Source organism: Mesitornis unicolor, unplaced genomic scaffold (genome assembly GCF_000695765.1).
Source record: "Mesitornis unicolor isolate BGI_N332 unplaced genomic scaffold, ASM69576v1 scaffold11244, whole genome shotgun sequence".
Lineage (NCBI taxonomy): Eukaryota > Metazoa > Chordata > Aves > Mesitornithiformes > Mesitornithidae > Mesitornis > Mesitornis unicolor.
The window spans coordinates 51692-66769 of NW_010179440.1; the positions used below are offsets into that span (position 1 = coordinate 51692).

The 15078-nt window shown below is 39.0% G+C and overlaps 1 protein-coding gene across 1 annotated transcript in view; it reads right to left on the reverse strand.

The window, feature by feature from the left end:
• NCKAP5 (NCK-associated protein 5) overlaps nt 1–14779 on the reverse strand; it is a gene marked incomplete at its 5' end in the record, with an annotated part of 64968 nt that extends 50189 nt beyond the window's left edge. Inside the window, 5 exons of the mRNA XM_010182772.1 lie at nt 1760–1832; nt 6140–6317; nt 7009–10856; nt 11365–11556; nt 14675–14779. Of these exons, the coding sequence (XP_010181074.1) occupies nt 1760–1832; nt 6140–6317; nt 7009–10856; nt 11365–11556; nt 14675–14779 (4396 nt within the window). The remainder of the gene's footprint in view (nt 1–1759; nt 1833–6139; nt 6318–7008; nt 10857–11364; nt 11557–14674) is intronic.
• Between the last annotated feature and the right edge of the window lie 299 nt (nt 14780–15078).

Here is a 15078-nt window from a genome sequence, read left to right on the forward strand (position 1 = left end):
TAAGTTATGACTGGCACATTCTGCATTAGGACTCACTGTGCTAATGTTAACAAATTTGCTTACTCTTCTATTATTTTTACTGTGCCAATACTACCTATTGCATATAATGTCTCCCATCATCAGAGAGTTTCCTGACATGAACAACTGGATCCTCAGAGCAAACTCCCTCAGCTATTCTAGATGGTTGACAAAGCAGAATAGGGATAGCTGGCATCTTGTGTTGAGCCTTTATGAGACAGCATTGTCTTGGGAAAAGAAGATGCTTTTGTAATTGGTGTAATTCAGATGATGGAAAGGCCTTTGTATGAGCTACAGGAATTTCCCAAAGGCAGCACTGCCTGGCATCTCTGCAGCACTGCACACTCTGGACTTGTCTAGACCTGGGTTACAGACCTACCTGCCAGTTTATCCATGTCATCAGCCCTGAAAAAGGGGAAGAAAAAGGCCTTTGGGGCATAGGAGGGCTGGGCCCACAGTGACAACCTCTCGCAGTGAACTGAGTGTCTCATGAACCCAAGGCACAACTGAAGTCTGGCTTTGGGGAATGCCAACCAACCTGCTCTATAAGCACTTTGTCTTGTCAGAGACCCAGATTTTGTGCCTATGGGAGGAGCAAAATATCAAAGCCCTCAAAACCCACCTGCATTACATATTACAGAACCCAATAACAAAGCAATATAACCCAAAACCAAAGTAATATATCAAAATATATAGCAATTAAGTCTCAGCCACAACCACTGCTTACATTGAGCTGAGTTTTTGTCATTTAGTTGCTGTAATGGAGTCAATTTATGGTTGCATTCTTAGAGAGGGAAGAGTGTAGGGACCTTTTCTGCAAGTAAACCAGCCAGAATTTCTTTGGCTGAATTTGGGACTGAAAAGGATGTACAAGTCAATAAAGCATGCAAAGATTTTCCTAATACCCCAAAGAGAAACATGTTTTGACATGATACCTCTGTTCACCCCACTTGCTGGGCTGACAGTGTAAGTGAAATGAGGAGAGCTTCTGGCTAGCAAAATTGATTACAGTGTCCTGAAAACACTGAATCAGATTTTAACTATTGCTGCAGTCACTGTCTGCAGAGGCAACTTGCTAAAGGAGAAATGTTTTCATACAGTCAGTTCCTTATATTGGTGACACACTGCTCTAATACAGATCCCAAACACACTTCTGCTTTGTTCGCCATTGCCTACTAGATGTTTTAACATGTACTGAGGTTAAAAATTCTTACTGCCAAGCAAGAAGCAGGGTGGATGGTGCTACTCTCCTGAAAAGTGTGGAACAAAGGCAACTTTACTTTGAGCTTTAAGGTTTTCTGAACAGACACTTGGTTTGCTACTCCTTCTGATTTAGTTTATCACCATAATCATTCTGCTATTCAGAATTTTATTCTGAATGTTACTAATTCAAGGTCAGATGACAGAGTTGCAGTATGTCAGTATTTTTCCCATTGAAAGTACAATGCACAACAGCCCTTAAGTTAAGCCACTATATGTAACCACTTGTTTTGGAGGCTGAAATGATCTTTCATAGCCAGATTGCAAAGCCCTTCTGTCCAGTATCGCATTGGACCAGGGTTAGTAATAGTCTGTACTCATCTTTTATATAGTTGGTGGAATCTGGCTATCCAGGAACAGAGCTAAACGAATGCTAAAGCTGACATCAGGTGCGTAAACAAATAAAGTAATGAGAATTAAACATGCTTTTTTCCAAGAACTGAGACAGCAATAAAATCCAGTGTAAAATATAATTTTGTACCTATCACATGACTCTGACATGTAGTCCTTGTGTCCTCCTCTTCTTCTTGCAGGTTTTCTGTGACTACTTTAGCCTGTACATAGTACAACAAAAGTGAAGAACATCTGTGACTCTGTTTATGTTGCTTCATGATAACTACAGAACATCTTTTCAGAAATAAACCAGAACAAAGTTATAGGACAGCTAAGAGTGGAAATATATAGCCTGTCTCATTGTATGAACAATATCTGAGGATAACAACTTTAACTTCATTCAAAGTCAGAATATGCAGCAGTCAAAAAATACCCTTGGAAGATGCAACTCCTCAAAAGGAAAAGTATTTTTCTGCATTAAAAAAGACCCAAATATGCTCAGGTCTCCTGACCTCTTATTTGTTTTTCTCTAGAAATACCATTTTTCAGATTCTATGCTAAAAAGAATGTGAACTTAGTATGAGATGTGGTATCTCTCTGGTTCAGTATGCAAATACTGAACCTCGGCGTTTTTGTTTCCACCGCTGTTTTAAAGCATTTATTAGCTCAACGAAGAGAAAAACTTCAGTTAAGAATGCAGTGCACACTAAGAGCCTGTATGTGTTATTCAAGTATGTGTTATTCACATCCCCCAGATAGTCTATTTTTCAGATGAAGGCATATTTTTGCTCTATTCTTGTGCACTCCTATTTCCAAAGTGTGTATATAATCTGAGTCTTTTCCTAGCATGCAGTGAAAACCCCCTCCATTACATGCCATCAGAGGCCATAACTCAGACTCGAGGACATATTTTTCTGCCATGCTACATAAATCAAACAGGAAAGAAGATACTTTCAGGGTGATGAGAGAAGGAAAGCCAGCACTGCAGAAAAAATTACAGTATCTCAAGAGATCCTAAATTATTTGTTAATCACTCTCTGCTGTTTTAAACCACTTACAGCACTTTCACAATGGCATTAAACATGTTCTGTAATCTAAACCAGGATAATCTGTCATCATTTGCATGACAGATATTTGATCACAGTATATATTCTGCTTGTCTGGCTTACACAAGTAGCCCTATTGACCTCTTGTGACTTGCCTCAGTCAGACATGACAGACAAACTCTCTCTATTAATAAAAGTGCATTTATAATCTCTTAATCCCAGAAATTTCATTACATCTTTATTCTTCTGAAATGACGCTCTTCAGGCTATGGAAAACGAAGCGGAGAGTATGCGAACATTTGCCACTGAATTATGGGTAGCACAATTTCTCACATTTGCAGACTGCATGGCGGTCTGTGGCTCACTGCTGATGTGACATTTCACGATATTAGGATAGATCTCTGGGTATTCCCCAAACACGCAGCCTGCAGACAGAGAGTGCTATACAAAACTCCCCGTGTCTTGATTTTGGTGCCACACTTCTACCTCACCAAGTAAAGCCCATGGCTTTTCTAAATTGCACTGGCTGTAATAAAATCACAAAGATGAAATGAAGCAGTGCAGCACAGAAATGATTGTATCTCACCTTAAGCTCCAGCCAAGGACATGAAAAAGTATTGGAGAATGTGGAATATCCTTGGTGTGGGCTAAAGGATTATGTATTTCTGTTGGCTGGCCTTTAGAGCGAAGTGCTTTTTTGATGAACACTAACGGGAAGCGTATCCCTCTGAAGGTGAATGCACAAGGCTGCCATTGGTGGAACATTGCCTTTTCCATAAATTCAGTGGCAGTCGTTTAATAACGTTCTTTGCATGAACAGAAATCAGAGGTAATTGGTGCATATGTTATGGCATAATAGTGCCCCAAGTCTTTACCTGGCACATCATAAGAGAAGAGATTTAATCATCAAAAATTAAATAGGCTTTAAAGGAAAAACCTGCTAGAAAGTTAATGTTAAAAAATGTTACAGCCAGGATTTAAAGAAGCAGTATATACATGATTTGCAGTTCTGAAATACACCAGCTTCTGCACTGAACTCATATGACTGAATGCACCTCGCGTTGTTCAAAAAGGAAAGAAAAAACTATCTTTAGTTTAGGGCTTTTCAAAAGATTTATGTTGTTTTCTCCAAAAGCATTAATTTTGTCTTTCTACAAACAAGAAATTGCACAACAGGCCATTCTACTGCATGCGACTGTTTTCAGTCACAGCTATCTCCCAGTCCTTTGCAATACGCTTCAAAGGAAGCAGACACCAAAGAATAACTGAAAATGATAGTAATAAGATGCATGAGCTTTGAATTTCAAGACTTTCCATTGTTTTTCTTCTAGAAGTTTGGAGGACAAGATGAAATACCACATGGAATGGAATCACTTGTGGAATCTTAGCGTACATCTCTCTCATAAGTTAGCATTAAGAACTGTAAGCATGTTTCTAATCTCGTTCTTCTATATGTCCTTAGTGTTTTAGCACTAGATATTTCTGTCTGGCATTAAGGGCCACAAAACCTGACAATATGAAACTTCGAAAGATGAAGCATATAATGTAACTTAATATTAAAAAACAATACCAAAATATTTTGATTGCCAGTGAACAAAGGAGGTTATGGTATAGGATAAGTAATGCCTTTTCCCCATGAGTAACATGTTCTTAAAAACTAAACAGTATAATTAGCATTTCTCTATTATTTATGTATAAGAAGTACAATCTTTGTGTTCCCTGGTAAAATGAAGTATGTTTCTTGAAGATATACTTCAAGTCCTAAATGACTATTATTGCTGCACTTAGAAAGACTTCAACCAAATGACAGACAAAAAGCATAGCAAATTATTTCAGCATTAGAAAACAGTATGTTAGAAAGAAATCATAGAAGCAATGTGTAGAGTTTTTGTACTTCTGTGCAGTGCAGATATACCCTAAGCTGTCAGGACCATATTAAATGGGGCATAGTTAAACTGAGTGGCTGTGATAAGGGGCTCTGCTTTGCTATCAAAGTTCTAGATCAGTTGGATTGAATTTCCTGCATATTGCACATTTCCAGACTTTCATTCTCTCTCTTTCCTTTCAGTGACACTACAAGGACAGCCTTAGATATGCTTATAATTTGTGGTTTTGTAATGCAGGAGACATCTACATTTTCAAAAAGAAATGATACCACCGGAGTCAGGAGGAAAAAGTTTTCAAACACATTCATTCTGCATATGTTCCCTGTAAGTTTGAAAAAACGACCTTGCAGATGTTCTTAGGAAAGACATCTGCATTAAAGTAAAAAAACATTTGCCTGAAGTCGAAAGCATGCGTGGGAAACTTTCACCTTATGCATCCTAAATGTCAGTACTAATGTAAGAGTTTTTCCAGTTACCATTATGAAGCTTTTGAAATTTGTTTTATCCTTGAAACACATCCCAAAGAATTTGTTTTTCAAATTCTCTCAGATGAAATAGTTGCGTGTGCTGTACTTCAGTAACTCAGCTTTATCAGAACAACAAAAGTAATAGCCTCAACTTCATGTTCAGTATTTGAGTTGGCACGGGTTTTCAGACTATTTTGTGGAAACTGTGATTACTGTTAATAATAATCATCACAGTAAGTGCAGAGAAAGCTATCAGGAATGAGAAAAGAATGCTCATGGAGTTAAAAGCACCTCTGTTCTCCTGATGCTTGGACATCAAGACATCCTGGGAAAGGCCTTGCTAGGCGAGAAATCGCTCACTAAATTCCAAGGTTAATTATTAGAAGCTTACCAAGGAAGGGCTCCCATTCAGTGTGACTTTAGGCTGCAATCCTGACTCTGTGTGTACACTTTTCAATGCAGAAAAGTCAGCCACCTTTCAAGAACCAGAATTTGGCAGCTAACAGGAAATAAAACAATTTTTTTCCTAAATTGCAACATTCTTACTCTCTGGGTAAATTAAGTATCAGGTATAGTTAAGATCTTATTGAAGCACAAAACTAACTACAGGGCATTAACAGGGAGATTTTCCGCAGTACAAAGAGAGACATGGGTCAAATGTATATTTTTGCTCTTGAAAGACTCCCTCTTAAGTGACAAATAGTCCCAGATGTGGTCAAATACTCTGCCTTTTCCCCATCAGCAGTGCACCTTTTAGGCTTAATGATTTCTATTATGTTCAGAGGAATGTTCAACGCTGGCATGCAATTTTCAGGGAAAGGGGAAAAAATGAAAAAAAAGAAAATGGTCCTATTATTTCACTCTACTACAGTATGATTATAGAATTGTTGTGCATATATCTCCACTGGAATCGAATTGCCAGCAGAAGCAGTAGGATCTTCATGACTGGCTGTATAATCTGGCCTATAGTCAAGCTGCCAACTTTTGAATTAATTCACAATTCTCCAGCTACACAAAATCTTTCTATCACATATAAACAGTTATTATCCTGTTTGTCTGTACTGGCAATAAGGAACAATGCAGAAGTTAAAAATAAGGTAATAATGTTTTCATGTACTAAAGCACTTACCAGGGTCTGATTCTGCATTTCCATATCCACTTTTGTGTTGCTGTTTTTCTTGTGGTTTCCTTGAGAGCTGATAGAGTTGCTGTGAAGAGAGGAGCCCTGGGAGCTGCCCTTCGACACACTCCTGTAGGAAACATTATTTGATCCACTTTCTGTCTGCTGAGCTGCTTTCTTATCAACTCTGCAGGTAGAGAGTGATTCCTCTGATAAATTACATTGCCCTTCTTCAATCACTCTACTTTCCCATCCCTTTAATGTTTAAAGTAACCTCTCTGTATCTTTCTGTCTCTAGACCTTTGAGTGATAAATGTTTCTAACTAGCCTTGATCAAATCTGTCACTTGCAATTTCAGGTAGTATATCAATTTAGTCTTTCACATAAAATGATTTATATTATATTTGGGACTGCTGTGGGGCAAACGTGAAAACACAGTATAGCAATTGTTAAATTCTGTGCCTGGAGGTTGTGGTAGCTAGAAATGTAATTAATTCTGACTAGTCACAAAATATATATTTGTTGGTTACAATACATGAAGAAGAAATACATTAAAGCTTGTACCTAATTATCCTCTATCTTAACACACCATCTGTGCAGATTCTTGATTTCTGGAATCATTTGAATTTCTATCAACTTGGATGTAACTTGCCGTTCTTTAATTTCAAACTGTTGGTTTGGTTAACAAAGCAACATCAACAAAATTATAATCTCATTATTAATGTTTTCTGCCTGTAGAGATTGATGTTCTGATAATGTACCTACTGACTGCTACTATGCATTCTCACTCTAAAAGGAACATACATCTAACTTAGCATCTGAGCATCTGTAAAGCTGCAGTATGCAACACACATCCCAGGTTTGTTCCAGAGTTTTACCTGTTCAAAAGCTCTTTCATAAAACTGTCTTTTGGCGAGTACGCAGCTGTGCTGGAACCTTTGACTTGTTCACACTCCATCTCACCCGGCGTTTCCTGTGAAGGTTTCATAACTTTGCTCTCCATGACATCAGCTAAAATGTCACCACTGCCTGTTTTCCTATTAATTTCATTTTCTATTTCACAGTGCTGTTCAGTTTTCTTTTTTTCTTTTCTTCTCTCTAATTTTGCCTGCTTAATTCCAAATCCTGAAACTTTTGCATCCTTTTTTTCTACCTTTGTTTTAGGAACATCGGTTTTCCTGCTGCTCAGTGCTGGGAGCTTACTCTTCCGAAAGCCAAACCAACTGGCTATAGAGGGCCCACTCTTTTGTTTAGTCTCCGCAGTGGGAGATTTGGTTTGTCCCTGACCCTTTTGCACATTTTCTTGGATGCATAACATGACTTTCTCCTCTATTGTAGGTTGTAGAGCCGGTGAACTCAAAACATTAGCAACCTTCTCAGAGGCTTCTGCTAACTTTAAGGACATTTGCTGTCTTCGGGACTTTGTTGCTTCTGGTTTATGAGGACACTTTATTCCATCTGAGCTTTGAAATGATGAAATTTGTTTGGAAGATGCAGTAGCTGACATTTCTAAATCCAGTTCAGCTGGCAGAACACTTTTTTTACTTAGAGCTTCTTGTTTAAAATCTTCAGTGCTTTTCTCACTCTGCAGAGATAGACTGCGTTTGTCAGCCTGAGAAAATGGTTTGTTTCCGTTGCATTTCGAAGCGTGAAACAAGTCTACTTTTGGAGATGATCTGAAGGGCAGTTTGCTTGGGCTTCCATGCTGGCTATTGCAACTATTCATATTTCCAAGAGATCCTTGTCTAGAATAAGAATTTTCTGTGGTTTTAGAAGTATATGAAAGAGTCTCTGGAGTCACTGCTGACCCAGGAACGGCCTTGATTTGAAGTCCCTCCATGCCTGAGTTCTGTCTTGTTAAAGAATTTCCTCTATCGGAAGTGTTTGTAATAATCTGAGTCCGTAGTTTTCCGAGACCTTCTGTCGCAGGGGCAGATGGCTTTTCCCCCATATGAATGCTAAAACTCTGACTACGAGCTTTTGCTCCATTCATGCCCAGAGCTGGCTTCAAGTGTGACTTGTTGCTAGAAGAAAGAGACCTCTTAACTAATTTGTTTTCTAATCCATCTGCTCTGTCTACCACCAAGTTGCAGTTTTCATGTGAATGAGGTGATGCGGTATCCATACCAAGTCCCTCAGTAAAATTATGTTTTCCTTCGATATCAGACACAGAGTCTTTTAATTCAGCATCTGTTGCACCTTTCGTGGTTACACTTACAGATTCATTTTGCTTGTACTTACTTGAACTCACGCTACTTTTGGAAGCCGCATTTATACTGTCTTTTTCCTGCTTCCCCGGTACAGTAGAGCTCTTTCGGAGAAGTTGGGGAGATTTGACAAATAATTTGAGTCCTACAGGGAGACGGGTTTTCATTCCTTTTTCATTAGAGTTTTGAGTAGCATGTGCAGTGTTGCTACCATGAAACAGTGTTGACAATGGGGAATTGTTTACCTGAGATAGTAAAGGCTCACTTGTGCTTGTTGTGTGACACTGAGGAGTTGCAGGGAGGATGTTTGGCATCTTTTGTGGCTGATCCACCCCACTGTCACTGGAAATACCTTTTTTGCTGGAAGATATGTCTTGTGAAGAAGTAGGTGCCAATGGACAATCTAGAGAAAAGGACCTGGCTGGCTGAAAATCTGCGCTGGAAAATTCACGATTCCTGTGGAGACCCAGCTGATTAGGGGTTTTTGGGCAGATTTGCTTTGTGGAAACTTTGGAAAGTCCTTGGCATGCACTATGGGGTTGCTGAGATAGGCATTTATTTTGCATAATTGTGTCTGCATTTTCCTGAAGGTAAGATAATTCAATTTTGGCCCCAGAAGATACATTTTTTGCTTGCATTTCATGACTAGATTGATTATGAAAGCCAGAGTTCACAGTTCCTTTTAACAGTGATGATTTCAGTGTATTTTTTGCTGTTTCACTGGGACCAGCTCCTCCTAACTTTACCACTACAGGTGGTGACTGAGCATAATTAGGCCGAATCAACAGGGACGTTGACCTGCCTGGAGGAAGGGGTGGGGATGGTGATCGGGCTTCTACAGTTGCTAAATCACAGTGAAAGTCTCTGGTTGGAGGTTCTCCGTAGTCACTGGGCTCTATAAGGTGCTGAGGCAACAGCGGCGATGCTGGACTCTGACTCTTTGGATACTTTGACCCATCACCTCTGCCTAGATGTTTCAAGCCAGGCAATGGGTGGGCAGGGGGCTTTGGAACCTGGAGGTTGACTTTTGAGTCAAAATTACGAGGTGGACTTTGTGCCTTTTTGAATCTTGAAAGCTTTACAGGTGGCAGAGCAGGTGATTTTTCAAGGCTTGCAGGGCCCACTGATTGAGCTACAGGTGTCTCCTCGCTCTCTGTCATTGCAGTTTTTTGTGCAGAAAATTTACCTCTGCTGGGTATTTTAGTCAAGATTGGCTTTTGATTCATTCCTGCATGCGCATTGGAGCTGGAATTGGCCTTGTATGATACATCATACACTGGCTTCACTAGTTTTTGTAGTGGAGTATTTTGCAGTGTCACTCTTGCACAACATGAAGATTCACTGCAAGTCACAGGGACAACTGTATTTTTATTCCCCGTATTCTCTTCAGGAGTCTTTTTCTCTGTTTCATCTTCAGGTCTTTCTAAAGCAGTGTAGTTTCTAGCATTGGTTCCTGTCTGCAAATCAGTTATTCCCTGAGGTGTAAGTTCAGTATATTCTGCACTGGACCTAGTTTGTGGCTGGTTGATTGAAATTTCATTTCTTGTTACAGTGACAACTCCAGTTTGATGCGAGCTGAATTCAATAGGCTCACCATCCTCAGCATCAAATATTATGGTAATGCACTCTTCAGAAGAGGTCTTTTTTATAACCTTTTGCTGTTTAATGAAATTACACGTCTTTGGCCTAATGTCTGAGTGAGCAGATATCTGTTTTTCCTCTTTGTCAGTAGATACAAACTGAGAATTCTCCGTGACTTTGAGCACGTCAGAGGTCTTTGTGTGCTTCTCAGTGAAAGGAGTTGCCAATAAATCCGATGGACTTTTCTCATCACTGCTTTCTATATGCAATTCATCCAACACTTCATTGTCATCAGTATCTGAAAGCTGAAAATTAAGGTCCTTCCAGCCTGTATTAGCATGGCTTTTATTTAACTGTAACTCAGGCAGCTTTGCTCTGGTGCAGGATTCTACTTCTGCCTGAAATCCACTGACAAAACTAGTCAATTTTTCAGGTCTTTCCTTTGAATTAAAATATGAACTTCTTTCTGGCAAACGTTTCCTATTAGGATCCCAGTCAAAAAGACTGTCAGAAACACTGTGAGTTAATTTGCTACAATAGGTCCTGCAGTCTTTGCTTGGTACTTCCTGCAGCAACAGTAAGCATGAAGAATCGTCATCTGCATCATCATGCGAATCTGAATCATAAGAGAAAGTTTTGTTGTGTTCAATGCAAATACTTCCTATTTCCATTGGTTTACAATGACTCTGTTCATTATGGCTGCCGCATTTAACTCCAGGGGAATATATTCCTTCATTAGAGTTCATGCAATCTTTGTAACCCCATTTTGATATTACTGAAGGTGATTCAAGTAATATTTTTTGCTTCTGTAATTTCTTCAGCCCTTCTAGGATATGGTTTTCCTTAATACGAGTTGGAGGTAGATCATCTGCGGGACTTGAGAGGTTGCTTGGGAGCGAAGAACCAATGCTTATTCTTTTATCCCAGCTCACGGATGACTATTAAAACAAAATAAAACACATGTATTACTCACAAGTGCTTTTAATAAAAAGTGTTACCATTTTAGTAAAGAGATTTAGGAGTTGCATAGGGCATTACGTTTCATCCACTCCTATTAATAGCAATGTTCTTTTTTAATAAAGGATTTCATAGTGGTATGAAGGCTGCAGTGCATTTAAAATCTGTAGGAATAGCAGTATGAATGGAAGGATTAAGATAAAGAATAATAATAATAATTTGGATTGTGAAAGACAGAATAAATGTCAGAATAAATGACGAAACTGTGAGCAAATTTGAGTTATAAAGGAATTGTTAAAAAATTAAAAGGGGAGAGAGTGAGAGGGAGATGTGAGTGAGAGTGAGAGAAAGAACCTACTGAGTTTAGTGACAACTGTTTTAAATACAAAAGACAGGAGAAAGTGAAAAATATCTGAAATAAGCACCTTTTCAATTAATCTTGTTTCAGATGAACTTACACTAATAATGAAGAAAATTAATTTGATTTACCCTTTTGCTGCACGTCTTCCCATCATTCCAAGTGTAGGAGGAACCACTGGAATATTCACTGCAAGCACTTGAAAGGGAGAGTTCACTGCTACTACAGCTGCTCCGGGGATACAGGCGGCTGGGACCTGTCATATTTAATTGACTCTGGCATTTCAAGACAGGTATACTGGATTTCACATTCTGCTGGCATTCCTAAAATAAGAGAAGAAATAAAAATACAGTATGTCTGGAAAAAAGATGACTTAAATTTCCTCTGATTAAGGACAAAGAAAAAGCAAGTTAGCTACTTACACCTCTATTATGCCATTAGTGTTTGGTGACTTTAATACAGAGAACTACATTAAAAAATGCTACCATTTTCATTTGTTAGGGGAAAAATCCACAATCCTCTACGTTTTCTTCATTATTCTTGAACCAGTATTCTGCTCTTCTTTTGCTAAAGAATATTCTGAGTCCATCTGAATTATGCTTTGTGCATAAGCAGGGTGCTCCAGTAAGATACAGAAAACAAAGTTATAAGAATACAAGTACATCTTGACAACTGCATTATAGCCCTACAATGTAACTGATGAGGCTGTACACCGTGGACAAGGTAAATTAATTTAGTATCCCAACCAGAATGTCCACTGAGAATGAAATCTCTCCATTACAGTCTAATTTTGGTTTCCTATCTAGTTCAAAGCTTTGTCTAAGAAACTCTCTGACGTAGGACAATCCATCTTTGTGTCACTCGCAGACAGCTGAAGCCTCTTGCTTATGCAATTTATTGACACTTTATGGCTGCCTTTAGTACTTGTGTAGTTATCGCCCCTCTCCAAATGCAATTTCAGCTGACTGTGACTAAGTGCCAGCTTTGAGGAAGAGAGTAATGAAGAGCAGATAGCACTTTAGGTAAAATATTAAACCTCTGTAGGAGTATCTAGGATGCCTTTAATTTGTTTTCAAACTAATACTCTTGTGCCTAACAGTGTTAGAGCTTCTTTAATGTTAAGTGCCTGCACCATTCTGTTATGCTATTCTCCAGTTTCCTTTCAGAATCAGACATCTTTTTAATTACCAGAAGCACCAGGCAGAGTGACATGACTGTGCCATAAAACCTTGCTCTGGATTTCATGAAGACAGAATATAATTGTGCAAGCTCAAACAATATTTACGGGATTTTGTATGGAGATAGAGCCCAAATTAATTTTGCTTAGATAAAAATTTTACCTTTATAGTCAGGAAGACACAAGAAATCTAAAAGTTATAGAATCCATAAAAGAATTATCAAAACTGCACATGCGGTAGACTCAGCTTCTTCATGCAAATCTCTGGAAAAATGCTCACTTTGTAGGCATTTCTCATACGCTAACGTGTTTGTCGGATTTCTGCTAATTTCTTCAATTTATTCCCCCATGTCCTTCCATTTATTACTACTAGGGTTGAACCTTTTTTACAGTTAAATGGGAGAGAGCAGAAATTTTACTGCTGAGGAGTTCATCAGCACCGCTGTTCATTGCCCAACTGACATAATAACGCTCTGTTTTTGACAAACTTAACGACAGGGCAAACCATTACTCTCTGTCACAGGCAAAACCTATGAATGTGAAAATCATTTAGAGGTAGCAAGAGCACATTTCACCTCTGGGAGTTATTGGTACATGTCCTCCTAGGAAGTCAAATGGATGCAGGAGGAATAGCCTTTAAATCCACTGGCTCTGGACAAACACATCTTTCAGCATCAGAGGCAGGCTGATGCCTGTGTTGTTGGCTCTGGAACAGACTTTCTCGCTACGTTGAGACAAATTACTCTGTTTCTGACATCGTGGTTCCCATGGGAGAGCCTTTCTCATCAGCTTCCTCAGCTATGACAGCGTCATTCCCTGTAAGGCTGACTGTATAGAGGCCAATGGCAGCATCTGCTTGTTCTGGCTATTTCGTCGCTGTTCAGCTGTGGCACTGGGAAAACATGTCATGTCAAATTTCTACCCTTTACACTGGGCTATGTCCCAGTCATCACAGTATTTAAGGGAAGGATGCCTGTGAAATCCTTTCCTATGAGGATCTCCTGTAGGAGAAAAGAGGGGATCACAGCGTACTGACAAGTACTGCCTTCCCGTCCTGTCCTCTCCAGCCTGAGAGCCCCTCCATCCCCTCGCTTGGGAGAAAGGCCCTTGGTCCTACAGTTTTAGCAATGGGGAAAATAGAGATATCTAAACAAAGCAAAAGAACAGTGTATTACTGTAATCATCTTTATTGTTCAAGAGATGAGAACATGTGAAAAAAATGTGCCATTACAGATTCTGAAGCAGGGTATCTACCCAGTTTCTAGACTGCATTCAGATCACGAAAGAGAGAGTGGAATTTTCTCCTGCAGTTTGCCTTTATTCTCTAAATTATCCAAGAAAGTACTTTGAAGAGTATGTTTATGATGCATTAATTAAATATATTTAACTTGCATGCAGGTCTATTAACTGACATGGTGAAATTTTAATTTTTTGTAATGACGACTCTTAAGTCATTACTTTTAACGAAATTAAGAGTGAAAAGGCCTGAATGTAGTATTACAATTTAAATACATAATTTTCATTAGAAATCACAGAAAAATTGAAAGAATCGGACTATTACAGACACAAAACTCTCTATTAGAAAAACCTAACCCAAAGGCTTAATTACATATAATGCAAAGGGTTGTTAGCACTTCTGTGAACCTTTGAAACAATGCCCTTTCATTAAAGTACGTATTACAAAGAGATACTATTTGTTGACTCTACTATACTCCAAGATCAAAGGCACACATGGGTTCAGTGCTCTCTTCTTGTCTTCTTTGTTTCCTTCTATCTTTGCGTGACTTTTGTTTTTTAAGCTACTTTTCTCTTTGACAATGAAACATGAAAGCCACGCTGGCTAACGTTTTGCCAAATAAGCACAAAGCTAACCCCATCTGAAAAAAAAAATGCAGAGCCCATGAATTTTTAAAAGTTCATACATAATATATCATAAAAGTAGGATGAATAATACGGTGTATGGGCTTTAATAAAAAGCTCCTTGACCATTTCTCAGAGACTCTGAGATGTAATCAATACCCAAAAAGGTATCTTGGGGACATGGCTAAGATTTATGCTTTTTTGCACAGAGTGACACTATCTGCTTACTATATCAACTGAGGACACAATATTGAATTTCAGAGAACAGAAGGAAGAAGTATTGTTATCTGCCTCACCAGTGTTTCAATTCAGAGATCAGCTTTATAGCCCATCCCGAACACCAGACTTCAGAGGCGAGAAGGAGGGTTCCAAATGGGGGGTACGAGGCCAGCACAAAAACTCACGTGAATCTGAGCATCAGCAGTTCGAGATTGCATCTGGCTTCTGTTTCGTTCTACTTCTGAAAGCAGATCCCCAGATGAGAGGTCTAAGATGCGCGAATGGAGTTTCTGGGGGCACAGAAGGGAATGAGCAAAGCACAAGCATTTGTCAAATATGCAGCAGATCAGCATTTTTAAAATTTCAAACCGCTGTTAAATTTCAAGGGAAATGAAGACCCTGAGGTAAAAGAGGATTTGTTCTCATTTGAAATGTTGCTGTTTGTGCTCACTTTGTCCAAGACTTTCTGTCTGCAGACAGGTCGTTCTTCATCCAAAACAAACTCTACTTTTTCTTCTAGTCACTGTTTCGCAACTTATCATTACTGCACATGCAACAATGACATATGAACACGGGTCCCACCGTTATC